The sequence below is a fragment of the Xiphophorus hellerii genome, chromosome 16, assembly GCF_003331165.1.
Source record: "Xiphophorus hellerii strain 12219 chromosome 16, Xiphophorus_hellerii-4.1, whole genome shotgun sequence".
Lineage (NCBI taxonomy): Eukaryota > Metazoa > Chordata > Actinopteri > Cyprinodontiformes > Poeciliidae > Xiphophorus > Xiphophorus hellerii.
Window position 1 is genome coordinate 17,648,050 of NC_045687.1, and position 24,582 is coordinate 17,672,631.

The 24,582-nt window shown below is 40.4% G+C and overlaps 1 protein-coding gene across 2 annotated transcripts; it reads left to right on the top strand.

Annotated features, from left to right (window-relative positions):
• Position 1: 1 nt before the first annotated feature.
• On the top strand, positions 2 to 24,102 carry ciita (class II, major histocompatibility complex, transactivator). Of its 2 annotated transcripts, none has more exons than XM_032587240.1 (22): positions 2 to 1,007; positions 10,664 to 10,714; positions 10,804 to 10,848; positions 10,936 to 11,010; positions 11,461 to 11,568; positions 11,650 to 11,718; positions 12,956 to 13,003; positions 13,625 to 13,849; positions 15,448 to 15,498; positions 15,597 to 15,707; positions 15,799 to 15,852; positions 15,949 to 16,166; positions 17,740 to 19,055; positions 19,208 to 19,741; positions 21,279 to 21,458; positions 21,552 to 21,623; positions 21,748 to 21,828; positions 21,917 to 22,000; positions 22,085 to 22,168; positions 22,275 to 22,358; positions 23,095 to 23,178; positions 23,268 to 24,102. In XM_032587240.1, exons 1-22 carry the CDS (start codon positions 101 to 103, stop codon positions 23,341 to 23,343), a joined length of 4,557 nt encoding a protein of 1,518 aa, XP_032443131.1. In that variant the 5' UTR covers positions 2 to 100; the 3' UTR covers positions 23,344 to 24,102. The 2 variants fall into 2 exon arrangements, with proteins under 2 accessions (XP_032443131.1, XP_032443132.1); XM_032587241.1 differs by lacking the exon at positions 2 to 1,007 and adding an exon at positions 3,756 to 4,010.
• The last annotated feature ends 480 nt before the right edge of the window (positions 24,103 to 24,582 follow it).

Consider the following 24,582-nt stretch of genomic DNA (forward strand, 5'->3'; position numbering starts at 1 on the left):
GGAATCGGTCTTATTAATAGAGGAACCAAACAACACAAGATTTAACCTGGAAAAAAACAAGTGGCTCCAACATGAAAATCTTCAGAGAAATCAGGAGGAAATGCAGGAATTATTGGAAGAAGTTCTAATGGACTTGTCCTACTTGAATCAAGACCCTCTTTCCTCACTGTCTGTGTATGACTGCACTCTCAGATCCAGTGATGAAAAAGCAGAACTGCTGAGTGGTGCAAGCAGCGAGCCTCCTAGTGATAACGAAAGCATAAACAAGGGGAATGAGGAAAGTCAGGAGGCGTGGTTACAGCAGGTAGAGGAATCGGCAAGGAGGATAGCTGTTCCTCTATGGCAGAACTGGGACCGAGGGCGAGGGATGTTGCAGACCTTGCTGCCCTGTGTGCCAAGCGGCTGTTCAATAAGCGACAGGATGATGCTAGAGGGTGAAGCCCAGAGTGTCGTTTTGGACATGGAGGAGGAAATGGAGCTTGCAGCCGCTTGCAGTACGCTTGACACCTGCGTTGGCGACTTTGAGTGCGAAGAGCTAAGCTTTGCGTGTGACACAGATGCAGGCAGGTCAGAACGAGAAGCGCTCCACTTCTCTACCCTTAACGGAGTTGCTGTGTTCAACACGGACGATTTCAGGATCCTTGCAGCAGCAAGAAATGCCTCACCTGTTGAAGCCTGCAAAGCAACAGAGGGGGGATACATCACCCAAATGCTGGAGGGCCAATTTGATGTTCTGTGTCCAGTCGGCAAGATGGCAGACAAAGTGGATGACCTGTTCTGTTTTACGGCAGATGCACCATATCAACAATGTGGAACACAGTCAGGACTGTCTGAAACCACTTTCAGGGACCTGCTCCATTCAGATGTGCCTGAAGACAGCAGAACTGTTCTGCAAGATGCCTCTCTTTATAGTCTCACAGAAATATTAACAGATTATCTAGAAGATGCAGACATGTATAATGTAGACCAAGATAGGGAATTCCAAGAAAAGACGGATTTACATTGTGGTAAGTTTGTTTATCATCATCATTTAAAGTATTTGGGCTAGTATAAGGGTAACTGGGTGAGCTGAGAGTTTCAAAGTTTCGAATCCTGAAAAAAGTGGTGTCGATTTTAACATTCCGGTATTTGTATGGCTAGATCCTGCAGTCCTCTATTCTCTGTCTTATTTATCTTATTTATGTGAAAAACCAAGAGTTTTATGTAAAAGCAACAATAATATTCTAGTACTAAGATAGTTGAAGAGCTTTTTTTTTCTCCTCTTGGATATGTAGGTGCTTTCCATTCCCCCCCTCCCCACCCTCCCTTTATCTGGAACCGAAAGTCTGCCTTCTGTTGACTTGTTAATCTGCCAGGCATTTTATTTTGGTGAACGCCTTGTGGGGATGGTAGGGCTTACTTTCAGTTTCATCTTCTGTCAGCAGGTGGTGGGCTATGATTTATTAGATCCCTTTCAGTTTTATTCAGCACTTGGATACTCTGATTCATAGCAAACTTTCTGAATTAAATCATTGCAGAGACGTACTACAAGGTTTTATCAAAGCCAACGGTATTTTAGGAAAGACCTTCTGAGGACAGTTAAAAAAAACAAAAAAACCCCACAGGAAATCAACTCTTAGCCAGGTTTTGTAAAAAACCTATTTACACTTTTCACTAACCCAGGTTTTTGCAGGGGACCAAGTCCAAATAGTTTTGGCTCATCAAATATTTCTGCTATGCAACTCAGTAATGTGGAAACATTCAGCTTTCCCTTAAGTCTCCTGCTATGATTTTATGTATTCTCAATTGCACATTTTGTTGTACATAAATAAATGATAAAATGTTTACAGCACTATTGTAAACATAAAGAGCTTTTACTGTAAAAAAATAAAGGCAAAAAGGACACTGCTAATGGTGGACTGGTGTTAGTTTGGGTTATGCAACACGGTTTGTTATCATTGGTGAGCACGCAGGGCAGGTAGTTTCCGCGTTTCACCTGCCCTTAGTGTTATTTTAGGTCAGATGAACAGTGAGTGTTGCTGCCTTGTACAGGGTTTCTTGCTAGAAATAGGATCTTAGGAGTTCAAACATTGGCACCTCTGTATCGAGAAGAAAGGAGAGAGTCATTTATGATTAATATTCGTTAAAACCTTTAGATGTTTCCCAGTTTTAAGCCATGTTTTTAAGCGTGTTGCCATGTAATGAAGCATTGTAATACAACTAGCAACTGAATAATCTCAGTCTTAGTCGGCCATATTTCTACACCGTCTGGATGATGGATTTAACTGAATTCCAGGGGATGTTCAGTGCTTTATAAATTTGTTTTGGTATCCATACCCTGACTAATACTTTTCAATAACCTTTTTTCAGATTTCCTTGTTCTTTTGTCTTCATGCCATAATTGTAGCTAGGAATGCTGATTAACCAGTGAGTGGACAGGTGTCTTTAATGACGCGAGATAAAGTCACTGCATTTTGGTGATCTCCTTTACCCTACTAGCACTGACTGGTTGGACCTCTGTTAAGTTAGGTCAGTGACTGTCAATGGAGTGAATGTTTATGCAATCACATATTTCACATTACATATCTGTATGTTATTATTTTTGTAGAAATTAGTTTTCACTTTGACATTAAATGTGTTATTGTATTTTTGTCACCTAAGCCAAATTTGATAATGGTTGATTTTTAAAAGCAATAAAATGGGTAAAACGGCAGGGGTATAGTTTTTATATGCTTTGTAAATAACAGGTATTATCAGAAAAATATTTAGCAACCCAATTCATAGCATTGGCTGCTGTGTGGTAGTTGACAGTGGATGTTTCACATAGTTGAGGAGTTTCTAGCCACTTCCTTTCAGAATTGTTTTCAGCCATGTTGGAGGGATTTTGAGCAGGAGCTGCCTTGTTCAAGGTCATTCCACATCATCTTAAGGTGATTTAAGTCAGACATTGACTCGGCCAATCCAAGCTCTTCATTATTTGAATTAACATTTCTTCAGCCATTTAGTGGTAGACTTCCTGGTTTGTTTTAGAGCACTGTTCTACCGCAAAGTCGAGGTGTGTTTGACCATAACACTGAGGAGTGATAGCAATTGTATTATGCCTGATTTCCTGCTGTACTGCCCCCACACTTTTAGCTGCCAGTATAATGATGTCTTTGTTCTGGAATGCTGTGTCGCACTGTATTTTTGCCAGAGTCCCTTTAAGAAAGGGGTTGTAACTCTTTCCAGAATGAAGAACAGCAATGACTTGAGTTTCATTATAGATTTGGGGAATAATGTGAACTTTTAGCTTGATTTGAGCTTTTACAGTTCTACCGGTCGCACGGGTAATCAAGCCAGGCCACTGAAATTAAACCCAACATTTATTTACAGTAAATGTTCAGCAAAGGAGGGCAAATAATTAAGTTGCAGCTTTAATAAATAAAGACGATAATCTGAACGCTACCTGTTATTGTCCTCGGTTATCTTTGTCTGTTGAAGTTTGCTTGATGGGGTGAGAAAAAGTAAACAGACGAAACGTGTAAGAGGACAAATGTTTTCTCACAGCAATGTGTACAGTTAATCGACAGAGGGAGGTGTGGCAGCTTTGTTTGTTTTCCCCTCAGGTTTATTAGACTCAGTGCTGATTAAATCTGTTTTGAATGGCAAATTAAAGTATAGCTGCACCATCTTTTTTTTTCTAGAGAGTCATTATTTATTTATTTATTTATTTAATTCTGTTGCCTCTTGTCTGAGACATAAAAACGAAAGTATGGTTATGCATGTGCAAGAAGACGGCGCGGTCTTGGCCCACCGTGGTGCAAAACCAAGCCCCTAAGCTTGGCGTCCTGGTTAAAGTGAAAGCAAAAGCCATACAACTGCCAGATGCTGTTGCGCCTGTAGGCAGTGGTGCTGCGGGTTATCCGAGGACAGGCTGTGTGGAGCGTTTGATGTGATGTGTGGCATTAAATATGCCACAACATAGAAGAAAATGCAGCAAAGTACAGCAGAGAGTTCAGAGGACCTGAGCGGCATCCAGAGAGACTCGGCAGGTAAATTTTTTGTCCTTCGTATAACGGGGCAGGTTGGGTGCGCTTTTTCAACGTGCTTATGCAAGCTGACGGATATTTACACGTAAATATTTATCCTAATGTTTGGGGGTAATAAAGAGGAAAATATTTTTGCGTAACTTAAATCACTTGGTGATTATAATAATCAAATTAGTTTAAGAAACGTTTTTTTTTATTATTATTTTTACCTTGAATAATCCTAAATGATCTGAACTAAATGCATTAGCCATCATTTTTATTGTTAAGCCTGTTTAACTTTAAATTCAGAACCACTGAAAGGCGGACTCTATTGCGCATGTATGTAATCAGACTCACTCTGGCATGCAAAGACGCAACAGTCTAATAGCTGAACCATAAAAGATGAGGGGAATTCACAGGTCACTTATCTGTTCTAGTTACAACATAGTCAAGGTGAAACTACAACATGGGGGTCGCAAACTTGCGCGTATCTAGTAAGTTGAGAGTGCACAGAAAGTTTTGCACTTTCCCTTTAAGAATTCAGCGCTTCTCTTTCTGAAGGCGCATGCCAAATAAGGGCAAATGGGGGCAACTTTTTGCCCTTAAACTATTAAGAGTTTCACTGTTCATCAATCTGTAAACCCACATTTGGAGTTAATGTGTAGCTCTTCACACACTGGCAGCGGGTTTTATTGCTACGCGAGTTTTAAAAAGTACATGCGAGTCCCAAACTTGGATAAACATGCCCATATTCTTTGATTAAAAATAATATTTCACGCGAATCGGTGAGAGGACTACCAGAAGGTAGAGGGAGATATAAATAAGGCGTGATTTTCACATCCCGCTTTTGACATTTATATGTCGTGTGAGTAAACAAACGTATGAGGGGCCGTTTAGGACAAAATTTACGTTTTGTCTCTCACACACTACCAAAAACTCTTGCATACTCCAAAAAAGTAGCCACGCACACTCCAAAAAATTACGTTTTGTCTCTCACACACTACCAAAAACTCTCGCATACTCCAAAAAAGTAGCCACGCACACTCCAAAAAATTACGTTTTGTCTCTCACACACTACCAAAAACTCTCGCATACTCCAAAAAAGTAGCCACGCACACTCCAAAAAATTACGTTTTGTCTCTCACACACTACCAAAAACTCTCGCATACTCCAAAAAAGTAGCCACGCACACTCCAAAAAATTACGTTTTGTCTCTCACACACTACCAAAAACTCTCGCATACTCCAAAAAAGTAGCCACGCACACTCCAAAAAATTACGTTTTGTCTCTCACACACTACCAAAAACTCTCGCATACTCAAAAAAATTACATTTTGTCTCTCACACACTACCAAAAACTCACGCATACTCAAAAAAATAGCCACGCACACTCAAAAATTACTCACGCACATTCAAAAAATACTCAAATTGCGTATACACACACTACTAAAATGTCACACACACACACACAAACGTTAACTTTCTCGCTCACATACACTACTATCAGCTCGCTCACATACACTGTACTAACAGCTCGCACATTCACAAACGTTAACTTTCTCGCTCACATACACTACTACCAGCTCGCGCACATACACACAAACGTTAACTTTCTCGCTCACATACACTGCTAACAGCTCGCGCACATACACCCAAACGTTAACTTTCTCGCTCACATACACTGCTAACAGCTCGCACATTCACAAACGTTAACTTTCTCGCACACATACACTGCTAACAGCTCGCACACACACAGACGTTTATCTCTCACATACACAAGACTAAAGTTGAACACACACACAGTACTAAGACTCGTTTTATGAATGTGTGAGAGCGACACTCTTTATGAATGTGTGAGAGCCAGACTCTTTTTGAATGTGTGAGAGCGACACTCTTTTTGAATGTGTGAGAGTTGTCACGGAAGAGGCGGGGCATAATTTTTGGATCAAACTGCGCATGCGTAGATCCTAAACTATAAGTTTCGATTGTTGACTCACTGTATGTTCTATTACTTAGTATATTTGTGCTTTTAAATATATATAGAACGTTTAACTTTCTTGTAGATTAATTGTGCTATAGAAATAAATGAATCTGATTGATTGATTAAAAATAGCAAAATTGCTGTAGTACAATCTGTCCACTGGGTGCCAGTATTACAGGAATTATTAACCGGCGCCAACTAGTGCCGAAGAAGAAAGAGTTTGCTATACCGAACATGGCTAACTCTAATTCGAAACGAGAGAGAATTGGTCAGGCAGCTGCCATTTTAAACACCATTCTATCTTCTCCGGAGGCAACCAGCACTTTGACAGGCGCATTAAACGATTCAACGACTGCCCGCAGTGCTACAATCTGGCACCCAGTGGACAGATTGTACTACAGCAATTTTGCTATTTTTAATCAATCAATCAGATTCATTTATTTCTATAGCACAATTAATCTACAAGAAAGTTAAACGTTCTATATATATTTAAAAGCACAAATATACTAAGTAATAGAACATACAGTGAGTCAACAATCGAAACTTATAGTTTAGGATCTACGCATGCGCAGTTTGATCCAAAAATTATGCCCCGCCTCTTCCGTGACAACTCTCACACATTCAAAAAGAGTGTCGCTCTCACACATTCATAAAGAGTGTCGCTCTCACACATTCATAAAACGAGTCTTAGTACTGTGTGTGTGTTCAACTTTAGTCTTGTGTATGTGAGAGATAAACGTCTGTGTGTGTGCGAGCTGTTAGCAGTGTATGTGTGCGAGAAAGTTAACGTTTGTGAATGTGCGAGCTGTTAGCAGTGTATGTGAGCGAGAAAGTTAACGTTTGGGTGTGTGTGCGCGAGCTGTTAGCAGTGTATGTGAGCGAGAAAGTTAACGTTTGGGTGTATGTGCGCGAGCTGGTAGTAGTGTATGTGAGCGAGAAAGTTAACGTTTGTGAATGTGCGAGCTGTTAGTACAGTGTATGTGAGCGAGCTGATAGTAGTGTATGTGAGCGAGAAAGTTAACGTTTGTGTGTGTGTGTGTGACATTTTAGTAGTGTGTGTATACGCAATTTGAGTATTTTTTGAATGTGCGTGAGTAATTTTTGAGTGTGCGTGGCTATTTTTTTGAGTATGCGTGAGTTTTTGGTAGTGTGTGAGAGACAAAATGTAATTTTTTTGAGTATGCGAGAGTTTTTGGTAGTGTGTGAGAGACAAAACGTAATTTTTTGGAGTGTGCGTGGCTACTTTTTTGGAGTATGCGAGAGTTTTTGGTAGTGTGTGAGAGACAAAACGTAATTTTTTGGAGTGTGCGTGGCTACTTTTTTGGAGTATGCGAGAGTTTTTGGTAGTGTGTGAGAGACAAAACGTAATTTTTTGGAGTGTGCGTGGCTACTTTTTTGGAGTATGCGAGAGTTTTTGGTAGTGTGTGAGAGACAAAACGTAAATTTTGTCCTAAACGGCCCCTCATACAAACGTGATGCTAAATTCAGAGCCACGCTGGGCTGCGCTGTCGGGTGAAACCCCTTGGGTTTTGACGAACAACATCTCTGCTAATTATGTCTCTGGGCTGCTGGACATGAAGACCAAATTTGGTTGAGATTTAATGGAAAAAGAAAAATGTGACGTGCCTGTACTGCCTATATTTCTTCAACGCCACAAATACTTTTCTCTGACCTCACTGCTACATTTTAATTTAGAAATGTGAGCAAAGTTAGAAGTTGTTGCCTTCATTGTGTCTCTCTGTTAGGCCATCACCGCATGTTTACGCCCATGCAATGCCATTTAATAGTTTAAGGGCAAAAGTAGCATCCAAATGTAGAGTTACACATTTATAACTAGAAATGTATAGTCGAGTATTTTCATGCATTCTGGAGATTTTTCTTTTTTATGTTTTCTCTCATAAAAAAAACAAAAACAACTCTGATTGAACTTCATGTAGGATGTTATTTATTGGAGTCATATAAGCACATTTTCATACAGAAGAATATGGGTAGAATTTTTAAAAGATTACTTTGAATGGCCTGTTATTAAAGTGAATATGAAACGTTAGCCATGTCAGGTATGAGTTGGCTCAAGGATGCTCCAGTAGCTTGTTGCCAGTGGCAAAATTGATCACAAAATGACCTGCCCCCACTTTCAAACCCACTATTAAAAGCAGAAAAAAAATAAAAGAATGTCCGAAAGAATGTATTTCTGTATATGTTTAGTATTGACTTATTAGTTGTGAGAAATCAGACCAACATAAAGCTCCAAGGGTGCAAAGCGACTCTTTGGTGAAGTGATTCCATATGTGGATGCTCCACCTTATAGTGGTTTTATTCCCAGTCCATTTTCATCCTCTGTTCTTGTTTAATGACTCATGACTGTTGAAACTGTTATAAATCATTGTTTAAAAAGAAGATGCAGCAAAGCTTTGCTTATTCCAATCAGGGGGAGTTTCTATGTTTTAGTTTTCAGGACGACTGCTGTCCATGAACGGAGCAAAAATGTCTGTGATGGTTGGTAAGTTTAAGAGAGGACTTATTATGTTATTATGTCTGTTAACGAAATGTTTGTGCAGCTTTCAAATTACAGATTTAATGGAAGATAGGTCACGATTTCAGGATAACAGCTGCAACTTCGCGGTTCGGATCCGAGTTCTATATCTACCAGTGAATTCTGGGTAACTATATGTGCTGTCATGGAATTGTGCGTTGAAGAAAAGCACATTGCCTTACAAGACAACATCTTTTAGCCAACATTATAAGGTCAGTTATGCAGTTTGGTGAAGATGATGAGAACCTCAGACAGTTTGATGAAGCGTGTCCAAAGTTTCACTACAAAATTCAAGCTTGACCACTTGAATGTCGTCTTTGCATTCATTTAAAGAAGAATGATCATTTTCCGTCGCAGCTGTTCTTTTGTCGTTAAAAGGAGTCTCTAGGGCGCCGTGTGGCACAGTGGTTGAAGGCTACAGACCTCAGCTCAACCGTACTCGTTTCCTTTGGCACATATCTTCGCCCCAACCCACTTTCTCTGTCCTCTTCCTGCCTGATTGCTATTAAATAAAGGTGACTAGTGCAGAAAATATTCTTAAAACCAAACAAAATGACTCTCCTCTGATCAATCACTATGTATGCGAGGCCATTGTTTTGCCTGGGATTCTTTTTTTCTATAATATGAGGGGGTTTTTTGTTTCGGTATAGAAAAGGCACTGGCTAGTTGAGACTGGCATTTTATATCTTACCTGTCCTGGCATGTTTTATAGTCTTTTATCCAAGTTTCAAAGATCACCTTGTGTGATTTTTTTATAACAAGTATGGGTGTGTTATGGAGGTGTACTGGCTCAATCAAAAGGCAAAGCTCAAGGTGAGATCGAGATAAACCGGAATGGAAAATAAAAACACCCTGGAGGCTGGATTTTGTTTCCAATAGGTGCATTTGGATATTTTCAAATAAGCGCCTATAAGGGCACAGTCGTGGCCGTAGATAATCAAGGTCTCTTGAAGTTGGGGTGAGTTTCTGCTTCCAAATAATTCTTGACCAGAGTTAGACATTATTTTCGCTTTTCATTTCCCAATAAAATCAAGAATTTGCCTTTCAAATTTCAGCTGGGTGGATCTTCGGCGCAGCTTTACCACAGTACAATTTTAGCCATGTAGGACACAATTGAAAATATATTGGTATTGAAAAATACTGCTGCATTTATTTTAACGTTGGTACTTTCCTGAATCCCGTCATTACATGTAATTTCCTGCTTTGTGATCCGGCCTCCTCTTTTGTTCCCAGCTGACTTTCCAAACATCCTGTCCAAACGGGGATTCAGAGTCTTTTTCTTTTCAGTCTGTCCTTCATTGACCACTTCATTGCCGATGAAGTCACATTTAATGCTGTGAAAAAGCATTTGTTTCCCACTACACTCCCTAGGCTTTTGCTTTTTTGTCACATTTAAATGTTTCAGATCATCAAGTGGATTATTTATGAGACAAAGTTAATCTGATTTCAACTATTCGGTCTACCCCAATGAAAAAATATAAAAATGTCCGATGTGTAAAAGAAATGATTTAGCAATCTAAGGAGGTTCCCCGGCAACTGCTAGGAAGGCCCACCATATTTTCTCCATATCTGGATAAAGACCCTCAGTATGGTTGCAAATCCTTAGAAATGGTTTTGTAAGGAATTAGGCCAAGTCGTGTCAATACATTAAAAATATCTTACTGAGGTGTTCAGATTTGTCCGTATTGCGGATAATAAGCTGAGTTAATACATTTCCTTTGGAGGACTAAGGGACACTTTATCTAAAGGATGAGAAGATGCATAGATTGCATTGCACTGTTTTGTGAAGAGGCTTGAGTATGCCTTTGGTTATTTTCCTTTGGAAACATTTCTTTCTAATCAATATGGGCGTTCTCAAAGAAGGAAAGAAAGAGACCCGTCCCACTGGTTGGTGATGGCTAGCAGAACTGGTTTTCTGTGGTGTGCTGGATTCTTCAAGTTGAAGAAAGTACAGAACCAATGAGTGAAGTGCTGAAAACAAAATAAAATGAGTAAATCATACAGAGAATTACATCTGACATAATGTCATCCAGAAATAGTCCATGTGAGAAAATTAGCTCAGCCAAACCTGTCTGTTAAAGCGTCTTTTGTAATGTTTTTAATTGGTAGACTTACTCATCAGCCTTTCTGTTTTTCTTACTTCTTGTGTGTTTTTGGTTGTTAGATGCCAAGATGCAAGAATACGACCAGGACTCCTCGGGCCTGTTGGATTTAGGTTTGTAGTTTTGATTTTTTTTTTTCCACTGGTGCTTTACAATAAGCCTCCTCCTTTATACATTAATACACTCATTATCAAAATTATAGTTTCAGGTTATATATCGGACCTTTTGTGGGATGATGACTATTTAGGTGAGTAGTAAACGTTGAAGCGTTGTGGCTTACATTATACATTTTGCCCAGTTTTTGAAATTGATTCTATTAATTATTTATTTGCAGCTTCTCAGCTGGATCCAAATGTGCTCTTCAGTCATGATCTGGGGCCTGACTGCTTTGATGACATCATCCAAAAGAGTGAGCATCTATTTTGGTTATTTTGTTGTCTTATATATTTAAAAAATAAATAAATAAATAAAAAGCCCTCAAAAAAAGAATTAAGTCATTAACTTTTATGATGTGGTTGAGTCAATATATGATACTAACTCCTTATCACTATTTATAGTAATTTTGAGTTATTTGTGGACACTGCCTTGGGGTCTTTTACTTCACTTATAAGGAATACAATTTGTTTTATTTATTATTATTTTTGTGTGTGTTATTGTCTTTCACTCGTGTTCCTGGCCACTGCTTAACCCTTTGTGCCAATTCCCGTTTTGAGTCTTCCTAATTCTCTCGAAACGATACACTTCTTAGCCATTGTCTTCAGATCCCTACTGAAAAGGCATGACAAAAACAGCCGTTTCTGTCTACTGTGTCTGCTAGCCGCTTCAGTGACTTTTACACTTCCCCTTCTGTGCTCTGCAGGTGACACTGCTGTGGCACTGGAGGCCTCTGATGGCGCTAACCACAGCGAGCAGAGAGAGCAGCGGAAGCCAACGGGCAAAATAAAACCTGAGAGAAAAAGACAGAGAGGTTAAGGGAGCTTAAGTTTGGCTGTTCAGCATGCCCATCTGTAGTGTTTGCTCGTTTACATCTTAAATCTCTCTCTTCCAGATGCCCTGTCTACACAGTGCACTGATGGAAATTCCAGAGACTCCAGAGTGAAAAGGCGAAAAGCAACAGGTGACAGATTTTGTTGGCTCCTTGTGATTCTTTGTATGTTGAGAAATGTTCACTTAAACATGCACACAGTCAAATGAATCGACTCATTGCACATGGTGACACCCTACCTCTATCTTAATGTTTTATTTCTAATCAGTTATCAGCTTTACATTCAGTTAGATCATTCCAAAAAAACCATAAAATCACGGTCGCCGGGTAGAATGATGGCAACCATCTTTCTGTCTGGTCATAGTGAATGAAAATAACGTGCTTTTAGATACAGTGTGGCTAATTTAAATTCAGGCTGATTCATGGTTTTGAGCCTGAAATCATTTTATGCAAAAATAATATACTTTTCCTGTTCACAGTTCACATGTACTTAATCTGTAATGTACACTAATCTGAAGGGGTTGCTACAGTGCTTAAAAAATTCAGCTTGCATCGTTAGTAGCAGCTGGCAAGGTTACGAAGCACACCAACTCCGCTATGTTTCAGCCAAAACGCAGTTAAAAAATAAAATTCAGAATGTTTGAATTTGCATTGTATGACTTTAGTTTATCATCAGAAATACTTTCCAATTTAGCAAACCTCATATCATAGTTTGCGAAGGGAATAAATTCTCGTGGTGAAAGCCTAACAGCTAGTAGTTAGCCAGCCTTCTTTAGCTGATTTTAGCCATTTCGAAACAAGTCAAACTTTAATATCTACTCTGTTTACAAGTATTCAACTCTTTCTCAGGAGGCTGCTTAGTTTTCTTAGCCATAAAACAATTAATGAAGTCATGCCAGTTGATCTTGTCAGCTGTATAAATACACCTCTTAGACTGAGACTCGTCAGTCCGCTCTAAAAGTAAACACAAAAGTTTGGATGTTATTTAACACCTGCAGCCTATCCCATGGATGTGAACATGTTAAATTCATTGGGTCGCACTCCTATGACATCTGGAATGATCTCATTTCCAGAATGACGTCATTCTGGAAATGAGATCATTCCAGATGTCCAGATGAGTATTGTACTTGTTCTTGGTTTCATAGGGTTCATAAGATTCTTCCAATTATCTCTGCTGAACCTCTTTTTTGAGTAATTTCTGTCTTAAGCTAAAAATAATTTTCTTAAAAACTTATCACTTGATTTTGTGCAAATAAGTGATACCAAACTACTACTAAAGGCAATTCAGGAACCACCACTCATTTACACAATTTATTTTGAAATTTATTTTGTTAGTCTGCAGCTGGCTAACACCCCTGTTTTTTTACAGAACCACCAAAAACCCAAGAGGAAACTGCTGAGCCACCTGCCATTCATGGTGAGGTTCTCATAGCAACTGAAATCATTTTGAAGGGAACAACATGAATTTAAGCGAATGGATATAAGCTATGCAACACAGCCAAAAATCTAAAACTGTTTCTACCACAGCTTTTTTGGAATGTACGTATGAAACCATCAAAGCTTGATGTGACCCGGATTTCACAGGTCACATCAGGACAATATTATTTTGCAAAGCAGGTGCATGTTGTTTATCTGAGATATTAAAGAGTTAAAGGACTTATACTTGCCCATGTGTAACTTGGGTCCTGAAGACAAAGAAAAGGGAAGTTTATTTTGTGATCTTAGATGAGAACTCCTCCACTGCTCGACTTCCTCTATGTTATTTTGGTTGTACGTGTTAGCATGATGTCAACAGTTTTAGGTGGTAATGGACGTTTGCTTCTATAACCCTCAAGCTTATAAAGACGACTTTATCTGATCACAATGCACCTGTAGTACAGTGCTCTAGCTATTTTTTTTTCCTTTGTTTTGAAATTGGAATTTAAATTCCTTGTTCCTTCTCATAAGCATGCAGTCTGGGGATGCTTTCTGCCCTCCCACACTGAACAAAACCTGTTCGTAGAAAACAATAAAAATGTCACCTGGTGTTGTTTTGCAGATGCTGAAGCAGCGTCAGTTCCAGCAGAGCCTGTGGGATGCCTTCCCACCACTCCTCCAGGCAACCTCCTCGTGTTCCCACCTCAGTCAGCTAATTCCATTCCCATTCAGTTCATCACAATCCCAGACCCCTCTGCTTATAAGGTGGTCCAGCTTTCCTCCTCCCCTCCTCCGCTTATTCGGCTCCCACTCCCGAACACAGCTGCTACGCCGACGTACATCTTCGGTGAGTAAATCTATGAAATAATCCTGCATGGAAGGTCCAATAATTAAGCTTATGGTGCTCAGTTTTAGTTGTAGCCAAACAACACTGACTGGCTGTAAAGAGTTTGCAGTGGATTTTGCTCACGTATTGCTGTGATCCTCCAACACAGAAGTAAACCAGTCAGCCGGAACATTATTGTCAACATCGTGGACTTAATTATAGGTCTCTAATTTGTAGCCAAAACACTTCTGACCAGCCAGGATGTGGACGAAAAACATATGAAGATATCAAAGATATCTTCATATGTTGTCCCAGCAATCCCAGCAATCCTATTGCTGGGATTTTAACAATAGAGCCTCTGGATCAGTATTTCTGAAAGTTGGGTCAGAGAGCAACAGAGGGCTGCAAATATTAAGGCCTAAAGATAATATTCATATATTTGCTGCAATTTTCACAACTGATTTAACAAATTAGTAGAACACGTGCAAGAAAAGTTGAGCATTTTATCCTTACAGATTGCTGTTTTTTCATTTGTAATGTAATAAGAAGTCAGAAACAAAACAATTAGATCATGTTCCAATTGAATGCTTCATAATAACAAACCCACACCCTTTTATGATTTCCCAGCAAAACTTCATACAAGTAGAGCAACATTATTCAATTCACCTGCCAGGCACGGTCCAAGCATTCATACCATTCAAACTTTTTTTCACACTTTGTCACGTGACAACAATACATAAAGATCTTACGTAATTCGGGTTTTGTGTAAAAGACCAGAACAAAGCCGTGCACAGTTGTGAAGTGGAAGAAAATGCATAAATAGAAAACTGTGGCGTACACATATACTGTACCTATTAGCTCTTCGTACTGCTACACCCTTAAATAAAATCCTTTCCAAACATTTACTTTCAGAAGTTACCTGCTCAGTAGCAAGTGTAATTTAATTTCATTATAAATACAGTTCATCTGTAAAAGGCGTCAGAAGTTTGCTAGAGAACATTAGAGGGCAAACAGCATCATGCAGGCACAGAAACACAGCAGACAGGTCAGGGTTAAAGCTTTGGAGAAGTTTAAAGCAGCGATATCTCACAGAATACAGAAAGAGTACTACTACCAAGACACGCTCCAGCCTCTTTTGATAGGCAGTAGAACATTGATCAGAGAAGCGGCGATTGATCCGAGATCCTCAGAATGTTGACAAGACACATATTCATGCAACACTCCAACAAATCTGAGAAAAAGAGACCAACAATGAACTTTGTGGGCTAAATGCAAAATACTATGTGGCGGAACGATTGTAATGCACATCAACCTAAACACACTATAAACAATGGTGATGGAAGCAGCATGCTTTGGGAAACTTGTCAGTAGGACGATGAGTTTCCCAACTTGGGCTAAATACACGGCAGTCATGGCAGAAAATCATGAAGACCCTAAATACACAGCTAGAGCTGCAAGTCAATTTATTTCAAAGCATACCCGTGTACTAAAATGGCTAAATCAAATGTTTATGTTTTTAATATACTTTTGTCTTTAGCTGTCTCAAATTCATTAGATGAATGTTAGGCAGCCGTTCGCAGTGAATAACTGCTGCCTTCTCTAATCCTGTTTCCTATTAGTTCCTAATCCCTCTCCGACCCGCAAACGCCAGGTTCCACCGCTCTCTCCAGGTGAGCGTCGCTTTTTCTTCATCTTGGGGTATCGAGACATACATGTGCCTTTGTGTAGATATTCATCTGTCTGTGTGATTTTTCTCTTGTGTTTGTAGCGGACGGTGCAGTGGCGCCCTTTCTGATGAGTTCATTTCAGCCAGGTTCCATGTCGGACACAGCCAGCAAAGTCACGTCCCCCACCGCAGCTCCTCCGTCCCCCACAAACGGTAAACTTGAGTGTGTTTCTCAGACCACAGTTCATGCTAGGTACATTTTTGCCTTTCTACAATGTGAATAACATAACTTATCTCATTTCAGAGGTATCCCCATGTAAGGAGTCGCCAAAGTCCCCTGTGGTTGTGGAAATCCCCCGTAAGTCTGCTTTTGCAACTTCCTCTCATTGCTCCCCACAATTATTATGCCTTATTGAATAAGCTGGCATTGGCTTCCCTTGTTTTTCCTCTACAGAGGCTGTGAGGGACTACATTCAGCAGTCAAAAATACACATGAGTCAGACTTGCCAGTATATGGAGGCAGGCCTGAGGCTGAACGCCCATTACGTGAACGTGAGTGTGAGCCGGAGAGAGATCGCTCGCTCTGGGAAAAACACGAATAGATGTCTGGACAAGGAGCTCATCATAACTGGAGATATAGACCTCCAAAAGAGCTCCATGGGGCAGAGTCAGGTAAGCGTGTTTCTTTTATAGGCTAGTAATTAAAAAAAAAAAAATTGTGAATTGTGACAAAAAACAAATTTCATTAAGGAGATGGACGTTATGGCTTAAAAAATGAAGGAAGTGTAGTAGGATCCAGCCTACTCTCATAGATTTGCCTTGTAGCAGATTTTACTGTGGAACATAATTCCAAATGATTGGAAAATTTGCCTATTTGCGTATTTTTTCATTGAGCATATTTTAAATATTCTAAAGAAAATACATCTTGCAGTGCTGGAATACCTAGGCGCAATGCTACTTGAGACGCCAATGGCTGGTGTTTACAAAGCAACCAATCCAGGAGTGCCATTCATTGGCTGTACCCTCAAGAGTGGCGATAAGTAGGAGTAGGTCTTCTGCTAAGATGGTGCGCGTTTATGCATATTGAGGTATATTTGATAAAGTATGAGTAATAGTTGTACACTCTGCAAGTATTAGCAGAAAAATAAATACCTACCATTAACTAAAAATGATAAGTAAGCCTTCAAGAGAGAGCTTGGAAACCTGAATGAGCAGGCTGACTCACAAGAAACATGATTTAAGATGCAGCAGCAATAAATTCATTATATCAAAACCGTGGCAAAATGCAATACATTTTTCAAGTGTACTACTTCTAGGGCAAGGAGTAGGTGTAAGCAAAATGAAAAACGTAGAGATGGCGCAAGAAAGAGATCACCCTTGTGGGCTCAGAATGGTCAGGCTGAAGTCATACAGTCGACGCATGGTCATATAGTTATGGGACATTTGTTTTCGCACACACCCTTCCCGGTCCACAAAACACACTGAGTCAAACTCCTGGGAAACCCCTTTTTGCAGTATGTCATGGTGTTTTGGTGTGGTTTACAGCAGCATTGAAATACATCGACGGATACATTACAGAAAGGAAAGACTATTTACAAGTTCACAAGTTTGGAGGACGAGGAAATAAGAACTGACGAGCTTCAACATCTCATTTTTACTTTTCCACACCCTCTGGCAATTCCTCCTTAAAACTATCCATTCTGCTCTCTGGTCAAAAACTCTGTTCCTGGCAGTTGAGTTGTCGGAATGTTCTTCACATAAACAAACACAACTATCAAATTCTGACCAATCACACAACAGCTTTGCATCCAGGGAGGGACGAAAAGTTGTGCAACTCATGCAATTGTGACAATTAGAACCGACCGCGGCACTTCGACCCGACCACGCAGAGCCCTTTAGGGGAGCCATCATCAACAACTGAAATGGAAGGAAACAAGGGCTAAATAGTTGTTGGCTGTATGTGGACCAAATGATAAATTCAGTGATGATTGAGGCACTCTCAATGTCCAAGAAAACTTCCATCAACACAGTCTAATGTAACAAGGAGGCCTGAATCTATATTTTAAGACCAATGGAGCATGAAGCAACAAAACAACTCGCTAGAGGTGCAGGTATACCTCTACCTTTTTGGGAGCTTTGTGTTGCTCCCTATAAAATACAGACTATGCGATGAGCCATGTGGCCAGCTGCAGCTGAATACTGGTTTGTTCCTTTGACTAAGTGAATGTATGTTTGTCTTTTTCAGATCTTTGACAGCCTGAATGGGAAACGCTACAACGTGCTGTTTGGCAATGCTGGCATGGGGAAAACAACTGTGATCAAGAAGCTGTGTCTCGACTGGTCCAGAGACTGCATCCCTCAGTTTGACTTTGTCTTTCTATTAGACGGCAAACAGCTCGCTTTAACAGAGCCTGTCCACAGCCTCCAGACGCTGCTGCTCAGTCAGTCCTCCTTCGCTCCACACTGCGCGGATCCTGAAGGAGTTTACGCTCAGATCCTCGCAGCTCCTAAAAGGGTGCTTATTGTTTTTGATGGATTTGATGAGCTGCGGCACTACGAAATTCTGCTCCAGACTCAGAAGAAGGAGTTGGTGGCCTCACTGCAAAAAGACAGCAAAGCCCAGGCCTTCACAGTGAAGCAGCTGTTTTCCAGCATTCTTCAGAGGGTCCTGCTTCCAGGCTGCACGCTCCTCCTCGCCACCCGCCCAAGAGGCACAGCAAGCCAGTTGCTCCGCCGCGCGGACAGCTTTCTGGAAGTCTGTGGCTTCACTCCGGCGAACGTGGAGACGTACGTTTCCCAGTACTTCTCCGATCCTGAACTTAGAGAATCTGCTTTGGACTCCTTAAAAAGCAGCAGCTACCTGAATCTCCTCTGCTGGAACCCGGGTCTCTGCCACTTGGTGTGCACAGCGTTAGAACAGTGTAAAAGTGAGGATGCCTTACCAAGAACTTTAACTGCACTCTGTCATAAGGTCCTCTGCTTGAAAATGGAAAAAGACAGAGGAAGCACAGAGTCACTTCTTGAGGCTGAGAAAATAAACACGGCTGGACCCGTGGAAAGTACAGACATTTCTAACAATTCTCCAGGGAGAAGAGTACAGAAAAATAATCGCACAAGGCCCAGAGCGGTAGCATGCGCTACTTCTGGTAACCAAAGAGCAAGGAAGACGAAGGGACAGAAGAAACTGGATGAGGAGAATGTTTGCCAGGACACCAACAGAACAGAGTTGCTGTCCCAGCTTTGCTCTATAGCCTGGGAGGGGGTGAAATCCAACTCATCTGCTGTTCCCAAAGGACGAACTGTCTCCACCAAACTCAGAGCCTTCAGCTTGAGGACGGGCCTGCTACTTTCTCAGTCCCTCATGAAAAGAACACCTTCCAGAAGAGAGGAGATGGAGGGAGGAGGAGAAGTTAACAATGGGATAGAAGAAGTGGAGGACAAAGAGAACAAGGAAAAGGGAGGGAACCCACAAACGTCTGATGAATGTGAAGATAGGATCCTGTTGTGGGCTAATCCTTTCCTTCAGAGTTACATGGCTGCTGTCCATTTGTCTTTGTCAAGGTAACAAGGAACTCTGGTATTCAGCTGGTCATAAAAATGAAAAATTTGTTACCCACAGGCCTCAACTATTATTTTTGTCTCCTTATTTTCCTTTTACTTTCAGTTCTGTTTCTTCATTTCCCTCACCCAGTTCAATGTTTGTCTCTACCCAGGACTGTGACAGACCACTCCTTTCTCCAGACCCTGCCTTTCCAGATGGGTGCCAAAGGCCGACGGAAACCTCAGAGGGAGGAGCTGGAGCTGACGCAGAGGATCGCTGCAGGCCTCCTGTTCCACAACAGGACAGAGCTACAGAGTCTTCATTCATACTCGGAAGCAGTCTTCAGAGACATGGTTGCCAGTAAGCAGGCTTTGGTGATGAAACACCTAGAAGGTCTGTGCTTTGGGGATTTGAATTCAACTCAGATCCTGGAGGCGTGCAACTACGTCTACGAAGCAAGTTTCACGCACCAAGAGAGTGGGAAGGACACCAGTGCCAAAATGCTGACCCGATTGGCATTAAATCTCCCTGAACTCCTAACATTCCGGGGCGTTCCCCTCAACCCGCCGGATGTGTTCACAGTACAAAACGCTCTCAGGATGGGTGGAGCTGAGGGCAGGAGTTTCTGTTTGGATCTGGAAGACACTGGGATACAGATCTGTGGACTTAGATCGCTAGTGGCCCTCAACAACATCAATACCTACAGGTAAAAAATGATTTAAAATGACCAATTCAATAACTGAAATCATTATAATTTATGTTTTCCCACGCTTTTCAAATTGCAATGTTTTCAAACTCGGTTTTTCTCAGTGGAACTTTTGGAATTAGCTATTTGTGAGCTTCATAAGCGAAGGTCTGAAAATCGGCCACTGTCCTCTTCATTTATGGTTCAAAAAAGGGTGAAGATGCAGCAAACTTTTGCCACAGCTGTGTGGTTGCCGTACACAGGAGAAATGTGCAAGCATTTTCTGCCTGCGACTGAAGCTGAAAAATCCACAAACGGCATGTTAAAAGACAAGTGCTTCTGGATCTGTACAGATATAAAACCACATTCTGTGCTTTTGCTCTTTCAGATAGATGCTTAAATGGGGCCATATTTGAAACTGTCAGACATTCGCAGGAGAAAGGAGAAAAATTAAAGTTGTCTCATTTTTCTCTTGCTTTCGTACGCCGATCTGTCACAACCCAAGGATGCATGCAGAGCTGAAAAACTGTGTGATGGTGCAGAAAGCTGCTGCGACCTGTATTAGGAATTGAAAAAGGCTTTGTACAATCTTTGTATGTCTCTAGATGCAACATACAGAGCAATAAAAAAAATAGAATAAACCTTTTGGTAGCTAAAAAGGCTCTAAACTAAACATCTTAAACATCTGACCAATTTAGACATTTGGACTCAAGAAGGCCTCAGTAAGTTGAGGACACTGTAAATCTGCATTTTTGATATAACAAGAGATTTGTGTTGAATTCAGATTGTATTGTATTATGGTTGTGTAAAAATCCGTCGGTATGGTATTTATTCTAGCTGGAGTTGACAGCTATATTTAATCCTTGAAACATATATCTGCACACCGATATATGTTTACCACAGTCTGACACATTTTGTCCAAAGCCACAAAACTACTTATCACCTAATAACATCTGACTTGGAGGGTTATGGTGCTCTGATTCTCTAGGAGGCCAAAGAAAGGTTCGAACAAAGAGCTACGGTTGTCACTGATACGTCTTTGATATTGTTCAAGACATAGACAGCTCTATTTGAGTAAAATCCACATGAATATTGGGATCCTATGTTTCTAATTTGATCACCGTAGCAGAGGGAAATTCTGGATGTTTGTGTGTTTGCGCACTCGCATGCAGCAACTGTATCTAGGACATTGTGAGTTTGCAAGCTATTGCATACATGGTCTGGTACATCCCTGTGGAGCCTTCAGAATTGTTGCAACATAAATTCCAGTAATGATCCAGAAAACCCAAATTGGTTGATGTTAATAATCTAAGAGGAAATGAAGAAGAACTTTGGGACAAAGTATGTCAGAATGCAATTATATTATATCTACCTGTTTATGTTTCAATTTTTAGATGAGTGAATTCTCTGCCTGGATAATTTTACGCTTTGCTTTATTCGGGGAAATAATTACTTTTGACTCGGACGATAACTTGTCCAGTTTATGTTTTTGTTTTGCTGTCAAGTTAAATCAAGCATATTATGTACATATATAAAATGGAGCCTGCGCGTTCCTTAGGGCCTGCATAGCAGACGTCGTCACCCTGTGGGAGGAGCTGGAGAAGAGGAGCGACGAAGGTCTCCTGCAAGGAGCGGTGTCCAAGTTCAAGATCCATCCTCTGAAAGCCACTCAGGTCTGTCACATAGAGCACCTGGAAAGGCTCGTCAGCATACACACCAGCAAGAGGCTCTCGGACAGGTAGGGTGCAAAAGATACACACAGAGATCAATGCGCATTTGAAATGTTCAATGTTTGTTTGATTGATTGATTGATTTTTATATTTAACTGCAGCTCCGGCCAATCAAATTCCCTCCTGGCAGAAGGGGTGCCAGCAGTCAAAGAGCTGTACAAGCTGGAATTTGAGTGAGTAACTTGGAAATGGAAATCCTGCGATGTAATTGGAACAGGATTGGAGAAAATAGTAAAAGCAATACAAATAAAAGTCGTATTGATGTCATTCTGATGGTAACAGTTGCTCTTCTTTAAGGCTTGACCCAGAAAACAGTCCCTTGGCTCTTCCCAAACTGTGGGACCTTCTCCCTGGGCTCCATAACCTGCAGCACTTGGAGTAAGTACACATACTGTATCTCTCCATTTCAAGTCGCCTCCTCACACAAAACACTCTTCTAATGATCCCTTCGTCAAACTTCCTACAGCGTGGAAAACAGTAAGATCGGAGACAAAGGAGCAGAGAAACTGGCAAATGCATTAGTCTCTCTTCGCTCACTGGAAGTACTAAAGTGAGTCTATGCTTTTCCCTTTTCTCTTTCCTCTTCCCCATTTTCTTTTTAATATTTTAAGCTAAACAAGCTCGTTGTTTTCAGTTTGTCCGAGAACTGCATAGGTGACCAGGGTGTGAAGAAGCTAGCTCTCGCCTTGAAGGACCTGCCCAAACTGCACTGTTTAAGGTCGGAACTGTGCATCATGCATATTAACGAGTGCCTACACAACCGTCTATAAATGGCATCTTGTTTTTGCACCACAAAATTTCACTTCCATCTTTGTGGTCTCCAGTCTGTACAGTAACGTGATTTCTGACGAAGGGGCAGAGAGTTTAGCAGCTGTCCTCCCACACATGGCTTCGCTTACAGACCTCGAGTAAGTTTTCCGTTCCTTTCTGATGTCGGAAATATTAACGCACAGGACAACTTATGGAAGTTTGCTACATGTGAAATGCAAAGCGTAGAGAGCTGTATAGCCAGCTTATATTTTTAGACGGTTTGTTTGATGAATAAAGAAGGAACGAAATCCAGTGACTTCTGCACTCTAACCGAATGTAATTTGCACCTGAAGCACTTGCATCGGTTTTGAAAGATAAAACACATTATTTTCAGATATTATGCAAATAAAAAAAATCTGAAAAGCAGCAGTGATCTTTCCCTATTTGTTATTTAATTAGTGAGACAATTTATGCTTTGGCCGACACACAGAACTAAATTTGTTTGAGATTTAGCTGTTTTGCTAAGAAGACTGGCCAAATTTATATTTCAATATCTCAATGGCAATATGCCCCTACAACGTTAAGATTGATGATTTGGTGAGGCTGAATACAAATGCATGCCACACTTTTCAGATTTTTTGTTGTAAAAAAAACAAACAAACTTGAAAACAATTCTTCGCCATTCTTCCTCCACTTCAATAGTTTGCACAACTTTTTGCTTGCTTATCCCATAGAACAGCAATAAGTGAAAATGACGTTTGAATATGTAAGCAACTTTTACCTGAATGATTTTGAGAATCATTGCCGGTAATACCTATGCAGTATTTTTGCATAGGTCATATGTTCCCTGTTGATTAACAGCTTTGTGTTTCCCTGTTTGTTTTCATTTGACAGCATTAAATATAACAAGATGACGGATATTGGAGCACAAAGCTTGGGAGCCAGTTTGAGAAAGTGCTCTAAAGTTAAAACTTTGAGGTGAGTCATGTTACTAAACAACACAAGTTGTTTTTTTTTTGTTTGTTTTTTTTCATGTCCTTAACTCGGTTTGTCTGATCTCATCCCAGGATGTGGAACCAGTGTATCCCATATGGAGTTTTTGAGAGACTGAAGCAGCAGGACAGCCGCATCCTCTGGCAATAATATGGTCCTTAAAAAAAAAAAAAAAAAAAAAGTTCTACCTTGCACTGAATTAATCTGTCTTGTGTATTCATGTGAACACTAGCCTTTAAGTGTTCTAAAGCCTTTAAATCATAACATGAAGAGCATGTGAAGTTTTGCACTACAATAATTTGCTGCTGTTCAGCTCATCAGGTAACGATTCTAGTTATTCTTTAAAGGAGGATTAACACTTCCACACCACTCGGGATCACCTGTGTGGAATGCTTTTTATAAACTTTGCACAATTTTATATCATCTACATGGAAAAGCAGTTGTTGTTTTTTTTTACTATCATCAATTTAAACTTTTGTTCGTGTTTTTTTGTGTTTGCTTTTCTGGTTGTGAGCTACAACTCATAGCCTGGTTACCTTTATACATATATACGTATTTTAATTGTGGTGTCACGTGTTTATTTTTTCTACTAAATGCTTGAGGTTATTAAAAGCCTCCCTTTATACTTCCTCTCCTACAAGTTTCTGTTCCCTATTTGTACACAGACTGACCTTTCTGTAGGCAGTGTTGCCTGCAGCTCTGTGTGTTTTTACGTGTTACACTGTCTCTTGTTGAAGGACAACGTCTATCGCATTAGTAGTTGAACAGAGTTGTGTTTGGATGAAATGTTACAAATGTGGCGCGAAATCTCAAAGTCGGCCTGTGTGAATGGTGCTAACCTCTCCTGGAATGACCTTCCAACTACAGCAAACTGCAGCACAAATCAAATAAATGGATTTGAAAACTGGAGCAAGTTGTGCTTTAATTTTTACACATGTCAACACATGTACACATTTATTCCTTCTCGGTACATGAATGTGTCATTATAGAGCCATAGTGATTTATTTCTACAGGGGAGCGTATTTCTGCTGCCCTCTGGCGCGCTCTTGTGGCTAAAATATGACATAGCAGAAGCTTGTACAGTCCTGGTTAAAAGTATGTTTCCGGTATAATTATGGCTGGCTATTTGACTTATATTTTTGGCAAAGTTGTTAGAGTTCATTTAAAATGGCTGGTTTATTTGCACAAACTCAGCTTTGAAGCACAGCTTTGGGTCATTCCATTATTGTTCTCACTCAAGTTATTTCTAAGTTTCAATATCAACAAGCTCTACTAGTTCTGATAAAAAAGAGAGTGGCAAAAGAACAAGACAGAACCACGCTTGAACTGTTTTAAGGCAAAAAAAAATGTACTAAGGGGCAATCGTCCATCTTTAGTGAAAGTTTATAT

Excerpts from the sequence above, each read along its gene's own strand:
- ciita (XM_032587240.1), top strand. The coding sequence starts at position 101 with ATGCAGGAATTATTGGAAGAAGTTCTAATGGACTTGTCCTACTTGAAT. Across the intron at positions 11,569-11,649 it reads TGAGAGAAAAAGACAGAGAG|ATGCCCTGTCTACACAGTGC; the intron begins GTTAAGGGAGCT and ends TCTCTCTTCCAG. Across the intron at positions 19,056-19,207 it reads GTCCATTTGTCTTTGTCAAG|GACTGTGACAGACCACTCCT; the intron begins GTAACAAGGAAC and ends GTCTCTACCCAG.